The sequence below is a fragment of the Lithobates pipiens genome, unplaced genomic scaffold, assembly GCF_037356315.1.
Source record: "Lithobates pipiens isolate NorthernLeopardFrog02 unplaced genomic scaffold, aLitPip1_a1.2 Scaffold_1, whole genome shotgun sequence".
NCBI lineage: Eukaryota > Metazoa > Chordata > Amphibia > Anura > Ranidae > Lithobates > Lithobates pipiens.
This window is the reverse complement of record NW_027507685.1, coordinates 127,010,309-127,021,343: the sequence shown is the minus strand read 5'-3', so window position 1 is coordinate 127,021,343 and position 11,035 is coordinate 127,010,309. Positions and strand designations below refer to the sequence as shown.

The 11,035-nt window shown below is 42.5% G+C and overlaps 1 protein-coding gene across 1 annotated transcript; it reads right to left on the bottom strand.

The window, feature by feature from the left end:
- Positions 1-1,965: 1,965 nt before the first annotated feature.
- PCSK1N (proprotein convertase subtilisin/kexin type 1 inhibitor) lies at positions 1,966-10,770 on the bottom strand. Its single transcript, XM_077476279.1, has 3 exons — positions 10,607-10,770; positions 5,425-6,029; positions 1,966-5,051 (listed from the first exon to the last, which is right to left on the bottom strand). Exons 1-3 carry the CDS (start codon positions 10,670-10,672, stop codon positions 4,763-4,765), a joined length of 960 nt encoding a protein of 319 aa, XP_077332405.1. The 5' UTR covers positions 10,673-10,770; the 3' UTR covers positions 1,966-4,762.
- Positions 10,771-11,035: the final 265 nt, after the last annotated feature.

Below are 11,035 nucleotides of genomic sequence, written 5' to 3'. Positions count from 1 at the left end.
AGAAAAGGAGAAGCAATGTTTTGGCAGAAGAGACATTGCTTGTCTTCTCTGCTAAAAAACAAAACTTTCCAACTATTTTTTAATTTTTTTAAACAATTTGATGAAGGGGGCCTATTAGAACCTCTGGAATGCATTGGTTTGTGTTTTTATTATGTCTGATGCTACTGCTCTTTCGTGTGCCCTGAATGTCACCCGAAGCACCCCCTAGAGACCGCTATGAAGTAGATTTACTAAAGGAAAATAGTGTGACAGACTCACCAGGGACAGCATTTTTATTTTTTTTTGCTATGGTAATTATATTCCTGTGTACAGTTTGTATTGTTAGAGTGATATGATCAGGAGGGGGGGATGTCCTCCTGTGGGGTATAACGTATGTGTCTGAGTTTCAATAAAAAGTCATTCCTTTGTTTTTTTTCCTCACATCTTGTCTGTGTACGATGTTTGGGATAAAAAGTGCTGGTATTAGCTCTTGGTCTTCTCGGAACGGTTGGGAGGACAGGAGGTGCTGTTTGGCGGACAGATGCACCTAGTCGGGGTGCCCGAGCAATTCTGTCACACTCTGCAAGTGCAGTTGTACAGTTGTACTCATTTCCCTTAGTAAATGTAAAGCTTATGTTTGTAAAGAATGCCCAGTCAGTTGCATGGAAAATTAAAGAAAAGCATTTTGCTTGCACATGAGTGTATGATGGAAATCAACAGAACTTTACCACATTTACTAAGTCTGGGGAAAATTATTGCACAGCTTATTTAACTCTAGTAAATCATCCCCTTTGTTTCCAAGTTGCCTATTAGAGCCTGTCCATACAGTTTACATCTTGACTGTCAATGCACCTCAGCCCCCCCCCCCCCCCCCCCCATTTCTCACACTCTATATAGAAGGATCTGTTCGGTTAGTAGTTTATTCATTTTCTTGCGTATTTATTGTGTACAACAAAATATTTTTTTTTTGATGGTGAAGGCCATTGTTTGTGCCAGGGCTGCTCAGGAAGGTATTGGGAGAGGAAGGTCAGAGGAGTTTTGTGGTGTAACCCTGACTAATGAAAATCCAGGGCTGAATTACTTTCCTTTTTTATCGTTTTAAGAACTATTTTTCCATTATAAACTATACACTTTTTCATTTGACTATTGTGTTGAGCGTCAAGCTTCAATTCCTTTTTAGCCAATGTGCTGAATCAAATATACATATCAGTAAAGCCAGTGAAATGTTAGGAGCCGTTCACATACACTGTATCTCCACTGGAAAAGGGTGTACTACATGGATGGAATAATGGTGCTGGGGGATATCAAGGGTGTATGGGGGAAAATAATACTGAGGGGGGTTCTGGGGTGTATAGGGGGTAGCAATGCTTGAGGTATCTTGGGTGGCTATAGTGCTAGAGGTATCAGAGATGTAGAGAGGCCACAGTGTAGGGGGTATCAGGGATGTAGTAGGGTCACAATACAAGGAATATCTTATGATATATGGTAACAGTGCTGGGGGAATATCTAGGGTGCAGAGGGGGATATCTGGGGTGTAGGAGTGCCTATACAACTGTCCTGAGCATCATTCTAGCAGATATATTATATCCATAGGACAGCTTGGTTAATTTATGTATGTAGTATTTTCCCACTGTTTCTTTGCTGTACAGAATGATTGTTCATGTAGTTAAAGCGGGGCCCCACCCAAAAGGGAAAGTTCCACTTGTCTGCCTCCTACCTACTTGATGTCTGTTTACCTGTGCTGTCTCCATTGTAGGGGCCCCAGAGCATTACTTTGCCAAAGGAACCCGTGATGCTATTAAGAAGGCCCTGGTGGCAGCCTCTGTGTTTCAGTTGTGATAGGTTGCCTTTAATCAGAAAGAATGTAGTGTACCTTAAGGACTGTGTCTATTGGCGGAAATAGCAGACAGGTGTGGATTCCATATATTGAACACCCAAATCATCAATGTGATCATCCCCTTCCCTCACAAGAAGTTGCACAAAGAGTCCATTGATGCACAACTTTATATAACTTTTTTTGCAGAGCAATATACAATAAATTACATTTCTTTTCAGATCAAAGTGCACATCTAGGCAAGAAGCAAAGTTTAAAAAAAATAATGCACATACAAAAATCGAAACACTCAGACATGACTCTGTAGAGAGCGCAGTGTGAAATAACAAACACGTACATAAATGCTTTATGGGCCTGTATGTCTAAAGCAACACTGCTGCTTGCAGTTTTCTGCTCCTAGTGTGGTTGGTGGGATTATCTTTGCGGCAAAGAAATGCCCTTGCCCTGCTGATAAACAATGGAGGAGTCATTTTTGCAAAGCCGCCATAGTCTCAATTATGTGAATTGATTCTCCAGCCTTTCTGTGCATCCAAGATGGAGCCAACAATAAGATAGAGTTCAGAGAACCATTTTCTCTGTGAGGACACTTCCATAACAGGAGCATAAATCACAAAAAAATTCAGAAGGCTAAGGGTATAAGTCAGGTTGCTAGGAACGCTTAAGCAAGATGGAATAGATCATAAATTAGTATGGACAACTGCTTTTAATGAAGAATCATTTTCTCTGTTGAGGACACTTTCATATTTGTGAACTGTAATCACAGAGAGGGTCAGACGACTCTGGGGTCTTAGGGAAGGATAGGTTATTGGCAGCTCAGGGTAACGTGGACATTGTGGGTATATGAAAATTGAGATGCCCTGAGTGGATCTTGAGGTTAAAAACATTCCTGTTTCAGCATAACTGAAAATAAGTGATAGCTGTAATATCCAGCCACACAGATTAAGCTGACATTATACATTCTATAGATATTAAAGTGCAAACTCCACCTAAAACAGCTTCTTCTGCATTAGGGAGAATGAAGCTGGCTTTATACCAAGTCGGCTGCTTCCTGATGTCCAAGAGCTTGGAGAGAGGTCTTCCTCCCGTAGATTGGGTCATGACACAGTCTGAGAGGTAAGGTTAACTGGGGTAGCAAGTGATCCCCTTCAACTAGGCTACAAGGCACTAGAGAAAGTCATATAAGGGATACAACTCTGGCCCACTCCACCCTGTACTGAGATCACTGTTTTAGGGGGAGTTACTGTTTAAGAAAAGACTTCGAACACATCATGATTGTGGAGCTACTGTCACTACAAGAGGGCAGCATGGTACACATGGCAACGGTAGGTCTAATTTCATATCCAACTGGACAAGAGACTGATGTGTTTCCAAAGTAACCGATCTGATTCCAGAGGTCACATTTTGAAAATAAAGAAATGGGCAGTTTTTTTTAAGACATTGTCAACTCTAGATCCTACTGAGATTTAACAAGGGTTATATTCTAAAAGAAATGCAATAAAACAGTCACCACAGCAATCCGAAGTTTGCTTCTGTTAGCATAGCTGATGCTTGCTGAACTGATTGCTGATTGGTTGTTGGCATTTTTCCAGAACATCGACTTACAGAATGGCTATCCATTTTCTGCTACAGGTTAGAGGTTTACAACTGGCTTCTGAATTCTTGATGTTGACAGTACATTTTTTGCCTTTCTAATACTCTTAATTAATTAAGCTCTTCCAATAGGGGTAAGGGCAATGGACTGGGTGCAAAAAGAGTTAGCTAAAAGCTGTAATCCCTTTGGACAAAAAGAGCCACATAGATAGTGCTCTTTATCCAGTTTTAAGTTACCTGAAGTTTTTTAAGACTTTAGTTTACCTTCAAGATTGTATATTAAGATTGTATAAGATTGTATAATAAGGCACTGCAAAGGGCACTAACTGCATGCAAAGTGCAGGGACTCATTTACAACCAGTTATTTTCTTCAACTGAGATGTCTACACATAATTATACAAATACAGTCTGTGGGTTACAGCTTTTTCCAAATAATCACTGCTCTAACTTGTTTTAAATGGGCAGCCATGATTACAAAGCTATTTTCTTTGATCTTTCGATTTACATGAACAGGGAGTGTACCCGGAAGGCCGGTGGCAATGGTCTGTGTGAAACAATCCTGCTTTATATTGCTGGCACAGTCTGCTATCTTGTGGCAATTTAAGCATACCCAGGTAACGTTTGCAAACCAATTAAATGGATTAAAACGGGGGTAGTAAGTTACTTTTCTCTGTTAATGAGAAGCTGGTTGAAATTGTCACAAAACTGCCAAAGCCAACATGGCCAATTTGAGTTGCAAAAGGCATCCTTTTCTTAAAGAAACAACTTTAGTATGGTTGTTTTTTAATGACCCAAAATTTCTAATTTTAGTTAGAATTCCCAAAACTTGCCTGAGAGGACCTGTAGATGCACACTGACACCCCATTATTTAAGTGAAACTGTCAGTAATTTTAATCTTCAATTCTTCTTTAATAAATTCTTGTCATCATCTTAGCTAGACCATGAAAGCCTCCTCCGCGTGCCTCACTGATGGAGTTACACTTTGCTAAGGGGTTTGACTTCAGGAAAGGCCATTTTGCTGTCCAGTGATGGTGGATAACCTTTAAAGAGGTCCGTCTAAATCTAAGCAGAACTTTCACTTTTTAAGTTTACATTATGGTTTTGGTCGCATACAGGCACATGGTAAATTTTGATATGGGAAAGTCCCAGCATGTCAATAGCTGGCAGGGCATATTGTGGCATGTAGTCCCTCAACAATTGTTAGCCATAGTTAGTCCATCTTGGATCTAAAATGGTGGAATTGAAAAGGGGAATATGTGTGGGGCAAACAAAACTGCATCGTTGTGAAATACAGATATGTATGTACAGAGACGAGTGTGAGCATGGCATCGAGGACTGTACGTGGAATTTTGTAAAGAATTATTCGGGAAAATATTTCAAAAGCTGCTCAGTCACCCTTTGATCTGTGAAATGCTGGGATCCCCTCTGATGATCGAGTTCTCCCTCTGGTTTTTTCCTGTGCAGCACACCATTGGAGATGTAGTCAGGGTTGTCAGTGTCTAGGCGTTTTACACGTAGGAGGTTGGCTGGGGCGTCTTCGCTGTGGTCATCCTCCAGAGAGCGCCTCATGCGCCGCGGTGTCTTTGAGGTTAAGCGTTGAGGCATTTCTGCTTCACTCATTGCTGTTAGGACCCGTGTGACCAGGTACCTATATTGTAAAAGAACATATATTTTAAGATTTTCACATCAATGACTTATTTATCTTAAAAAAAGCATTTTATGCCTTAGGTGAAAGAATTATCAGATTAATAGGTAGGACAGCTGATAATGGTTGTAGGATTTTTGATTTGTTCCTGAGTTACTGAATACTCTTCTGAACCTAAGGGTTGACACACACATTCTATTTTTTTAAATTCTTTCATGTGTAGCTGACTGTTAGATCCATGGGGGACTCAAAAAAATAAGGGGTATGATTATACAGAGGTGAATGATCAGCTTTTCAGATAAACAAGCTGTTTCATTATCAAGGAGATTGTTTTGTACATAAAATGTACTTCCATAGAACACACCCTTCAGCTTACCTTAACATCTCTTCATCCATGGGATAGCCATCATCATTGCCCTCTTCCTGTGGCAGCCGTAAAGAGGGGCCTTCATACCCCCGGTTTTGTCGGTAGTAGCTCTGCAGAGCTTGTGCCATTTGGTTGCGGGATACCTGTGGCCGTGTCCGGCTGGTCACCACCTCGGTCTCATCATAATCTTGGTATGGTCTCTGGTAGTCTCCCTCTTGCTGACTAGGGCCAGTAAATGCTTGCAACTGGTCAGTGTAGGCCTTGTCCCGGTTGATCTGATTCCAGAGATGCAGAAGGTTGGCCAGATAGATGGTCTCCTTGTCCCTCCTTTGACCTTCCTCTACCAGCTGTTGTAGGGATGGACCATTCCGAGCAGGGTCCACCCTGTGGGGGGAGCCCATTCTTTCCAAGGCCTGAGCGAGGAGTTCTTCTTGAGGGTAGGCAGCAAGTCTGGCAAGCATGGCCTGGTTTATGTCAGCATATAGTTGTTCATTGCGAAGAGCTTCTGGTGGAACGTAGGACATCATATCAGCTTCATAAGGGATGTTAGCTGGGAGGCTTCTTCTGACCCTTAAGGGTGCTCCAAGGTCATCATGTGTCAGTAACCCCAGAGGCTGGATGTGGAAAACAAAAGGTTTAATCAATATTGCTTATAATCTCTTACTGGTTATCTAAAATTTAGTTTAGGTGCAACCCTAGCAGTAAATGTATTTGCTTCCTTTTTGTTCTTTTCTATATAATTGAAAGTGTTTTATTACCTCTGTTGGATAAATGCAACAAAAGTATTTGTTAAAACTACTAGAAATGCAATGAGCTCCTAACTTTCTGTGGACACTGCATTCTTATCTAGTCTTGTCAGACGTGCACAGGCTACTTTTTGAGGACTTCAAAAAACCTTCCCACATGGTATGGAGATGAAGAGAGGGGGAGTGTTCCATAGTCCTAATACATTTCCTGTCCTTGGGTGAGCATGCCGTTCCACCAGAGCTACAGCACACTTAGTATTGTTACTCTAAGAAAACAAATGCAGCCACCATATCTAAGGACTGGTAGACTGTCCCTTGCTGACTGAGAACTGAGCGATCAAACACTGCCGATCGCACAGTTCTCAAAGCTCCCTGAGCAGAGTGCTGCTGCTGACTTTCAGTCACCGGTTCTCTGCTCTGCCCCTTCCATGATCACTGGAGCACTGGGGTGTGAAGGGGATGGGAGCGGCTGGCTCAGGCTCACAGTGGCTCGCTGAGAGGCTCATCCGGGTGCCAGTCCAGGCATGTGGGTGGATCCTGGACTGGCTCTGTGTCATCAGCCAACAGCTGCACTCCTGTGATCCAAATAGAAGGGGGGGGGGCAGAAGCTCCAGGAGAAGTATACTATATCATTCATTGGTATTGAGCCCCCAGGGCAAATAATTTTTGTTTATTTACTGCTGTGGTCCACAGGAGAAGTACAGCCAAACGAGGTTTACCTGTACTTCTCCTTTAAGTTATTTATAAACTTGTATTATATGAGTCATTTCGTAGTCCTTTAAAGAAGGTATATTAAGCAGGTCAGGGTGTGAAAACAAACTGATTTGTATATTATTACAAAAATGAAAGCATTACATAGCAAATATAAATTATGTTTAACAGGACACGTATCACCTTTCTAACCTAGATAATATTTCATAGAATTGACATTAAAACGTCTCTGAATATGAATTATATTTCTACAAATGTGATATTTTTACATCACATGTTTAAAGTGAACCAGTCTCACCAGGGCTTGTGTAAGAACCCCAAGCATTCTTTGTGCAAACTTGCCTACAAAAGATTTAGATTGGCCACCTTATTTAGGTTTTAATAGTTTGCCTGTGCCTAAGCCTTGCCACACAAGGTGGTCACAGCAAAGGTATAACTAAACAGAATTTAGTTTTTTCTGCTATATGTTGATACATGGGTAGATAGAGAGACAGACAGACGCATTCAGGTTTTTCCATCCATTAAAATACAGCATAATTCTAGTATATACCTGTACCTCTGTGACACCAAGCCCTTCTATGCCCAGCTAGACATCCAGGGGCACTCCTATAGATCTATCCATCCCCTACGGTTACCACATCATTAGTATCCCTCTCTACACTCCCAGCATCCTTCAGGTCCCTGTTTGGTGCAGATTCCCTAATGACTGTTGTATCTCCCAGTGTCATCCAATTAGATGCAGGCAGACACTAATCAGGGGTTTATCAGTATCTATGACTAATACCCCAAGCATCTGCAGAAGGAGAAAATGTCATTACAGATAATGAGGCATCACATGAGATCCTTGGACATTATAGCTTCCGTACGCACAGCAGGACCCAGGGAGGGGCTGTATACTGTGTAGGTGATACAACATTGAGCTTCAAATATGAGGTCCATGGATGTATAATAATTAGAAACCACAACCACATTCTCATAATATAATGAGAATAGAAGTAAGTGCATGTGGTCACTGATCACTGCATACCAATTGATCATGGGGCACTGAATACCAATGTATAAGGGGCATTAAAAACCAGTGTCAAGGGGTACAGACTACTGAGCACCAATATTTAAAGAGGCACTAACCAGCAATCACCAATGTTTAAGGGGGTACTGACCACTTAATACGAATCAATAAGGGGACACTGACCAGTGAACACCAACATACAAGGGGGAACTGACCATTGACCATCAATCTATAAGAGGCTCTGACCACTAAACGCTAACATATAAGGTGACACTGACCAATGAACACATGTCTAAAGGGGTACTCACCACTGAACACCAACATTTTAGGGGCATTCACCACTGTTTAAGGGGGTACTTACCACATAACATCAACAAAGGGGGCACTTAGTCCTTGCAGCTGCACTCTATAAACTGTGTTATGCATAGCATAGTCTTAACCAATGCAGTCTTTTCACTGTGTCGTACATTATATAGTCCTGACCTCACACTGTATAAGCTGTGTTGTAGTTTATAAAGTCCTGATTACTGAACTCTATACAGTATGCTATAATATAGATTACATAATCATAACAACTGCCCTATGCTATGTTGTATATTACTTTGGTTAGTCCTGACCTCCGACTGTTGCACCCTATACACTATGTTGCATGTTACATAGCGCTGACCTCAACACACAATACTATATTGTATGTTACATAATCATTAAAGCTCTGCATCCCAAAACTATGTTGTACATGACATAGCCCTGACCTCTGCACACTATTTGCTATGTTGTATGGTACATAAGCTTAAAAGCTGCACTCCATAAACTATGTTGTACATTACATCTGTGTGTAGAAAAGCATACATAAGGAAAAAGCTTTATTTTTTATTTTTTATTATCATTGTTTATGATGCTAATCTTTGTCTGTGAGACTGTCATTTATAGCATAGTAATTGAAACACATTTTTGGGGTCCAAAGACTTTGGCATATGTGTGCCATGTATACAGAAAGTAGGCATGGGTTCTATTTAACCATTCCCCTTTAAGCCTCTCCCATGGTCAGGCGCAATCTGGCCTTGCCCACCATTCCTTGTGCACAATTTATCTCCTCAATGTGCCCTAGGGCACTCCGCGTCTTTCCCAATCCTAGCTACAAGATGGAGAAAGATGAATGCAAAGACAAAACCAGACCGACGTAGAGTGTCATTGGATAGAATGGAAAGAAGACCGACGGGTGGGGAAGGGAACGAATCTGGAGAGACTGAGGCAACCTGGCAGAGAGATAGACGGAGAGAAGAGAGTAAAAAAACAGGTGGAGGAGGGGGGAGAGGAGACTTAAAGGGGGCAGAACGAGAGAGAAGATGTAAGTGAAAAGAAGGATGAGAGATTGGGGGGGGGGGGGGTATAGAGAGTAGCAGAAGAACCAAGGAGAAGAAAAGAGCTAACTGGAGGGAGGAAGAAAAGAAAAAAAAAGCTGGGGAGGTGGTGAGTGAAAGGGAAAGAAGAGAAGGAAAAAAGAGAGGGGCAGAGACAAGGAGACTAAAGGGACAGAGGAGAGAGAGGGAAGAGAGAAGAGAACAGTGGGAGGAGAAGAAACCAGAGAGAGAGGGAGATGGGGGGGAAGAGAAGAGGAGAGAGAAAAAGAAAGATAGTAACAGGAGCTGGGGGGGGGGGGGGGGCAGAGAAGAGGAGAAAAAACAGAGAGAGGGAGATTTGGGGGGGAAGAGAGGAGAGAGAAAAAGAGAGATAGTAACAGGAGCCTGGGGGGGGGGGGGGGGGGGAGAAGAGGGAAAGAAAGAGGGTCGGAGAATAAAGAGATGGAGGAAATAGAGGAAGGGGAGAAGAGAACAGTGGGAGGGGAAGAAAACGGAGAGAGAGGGAGATGGGGGGGGGGGAGAAGAGGGAAAGAAAGAGAGTGGCAGAGAAGAGGAGAATAAAGAGAGAGAACAGGAGGTGGAGGAGAGGAAAAGAGAGAGAGATGGGGGGCGGAAAGGAAGAGGAGAGAAAAAAATAGAGAAGATAACACGAGCTGGAGAGAGGGGTGAGTGAATGAGAAAAAGAGAAGGAAAAAAAATAGGGAAAGAAAGAGAGGGGTAGGGAAGAGGAGGGTAAAGAGAGAAAGAGAGGAGAACAGAAGATGAAGGAGAAAAAAAGAAAGAGGGAAGGAGAGAGAGGAAAGAGAAGAGGGGAGAGAAATAGAGAGAAGGTAACAGAAGCTGGGGAGAGGGGCAATTGAACGAGACAAAGAGAAGCAAAGAAAGAGAGGGTCAGAGAAGAGGAGAATAAAGAGAGAAAGAGGAGAACAGAAGGTGGAGGAAAGGAAAATAAAGAGAGGGAAATGGGGGGAAAAAAGAAGAGAAGAGAGCCATAGAGAGAAGGTAACAGGAGCTGGGGAGAAGAAGGGAGAAAAATGGAGAAGAGAAAGAGATGAAAGGAAAGAGAAGAGGCGAGGAGGTAGAGATGAGGATGAGAGAGAGAGATGAGGGAAAAGATAAGAGGAGAGAGGAAGAGAGAGAAGGAATGGAGAGAAATGTGATCAGAGGAGAAAAAAGAAAAGACATGAATAAAAGGAGGTAGACATTGAAAAGATACTGGCAGAGGAAGAAGAGAAGAAGAATAGAGAGATGAGCAAGAGAGCTAGGAGAAGAGAGAAGAGAGAGGGTGACATAGCAAAGGAAAAGAAAGGTGGCTGATAAGGATTACTGTTAGAAAAAGATTCCCCCAAAATCAAACAACTAACCTTGCCAAGGGTGCTGGGGACAGACAAGCAGACAGTGACAGCCACCAACAAGACACAGGGGCCCATCCTGATACGAAGACGCTGCCCTGATTCGAGAAGCTGTGACTGCTGGATGAAGAGACTGAGGTCTGCCGAAGAACAAGGGGGAGGGAGATGGAGCACCTCCCACCCTGCTGCATTGTCACAGCAGCCTGGAGGAGACAGAGCCTGGGTACCACTGATGCTACCTGTCACTTCATCAGAATACACTGATACAAAGACATACTGACCTTCCGCCTCTGCATATAGAGGAATAAAGACATTACACCCAGGGGAAGAGGTGCAGACAATATATGTTAGAATTATTATTATTATATAGGGTTTATATAGCGCCAACAGTTTGCGCAGAGATTTACAACATGCGGGCAAACAGTACAGCTACAATCCAAT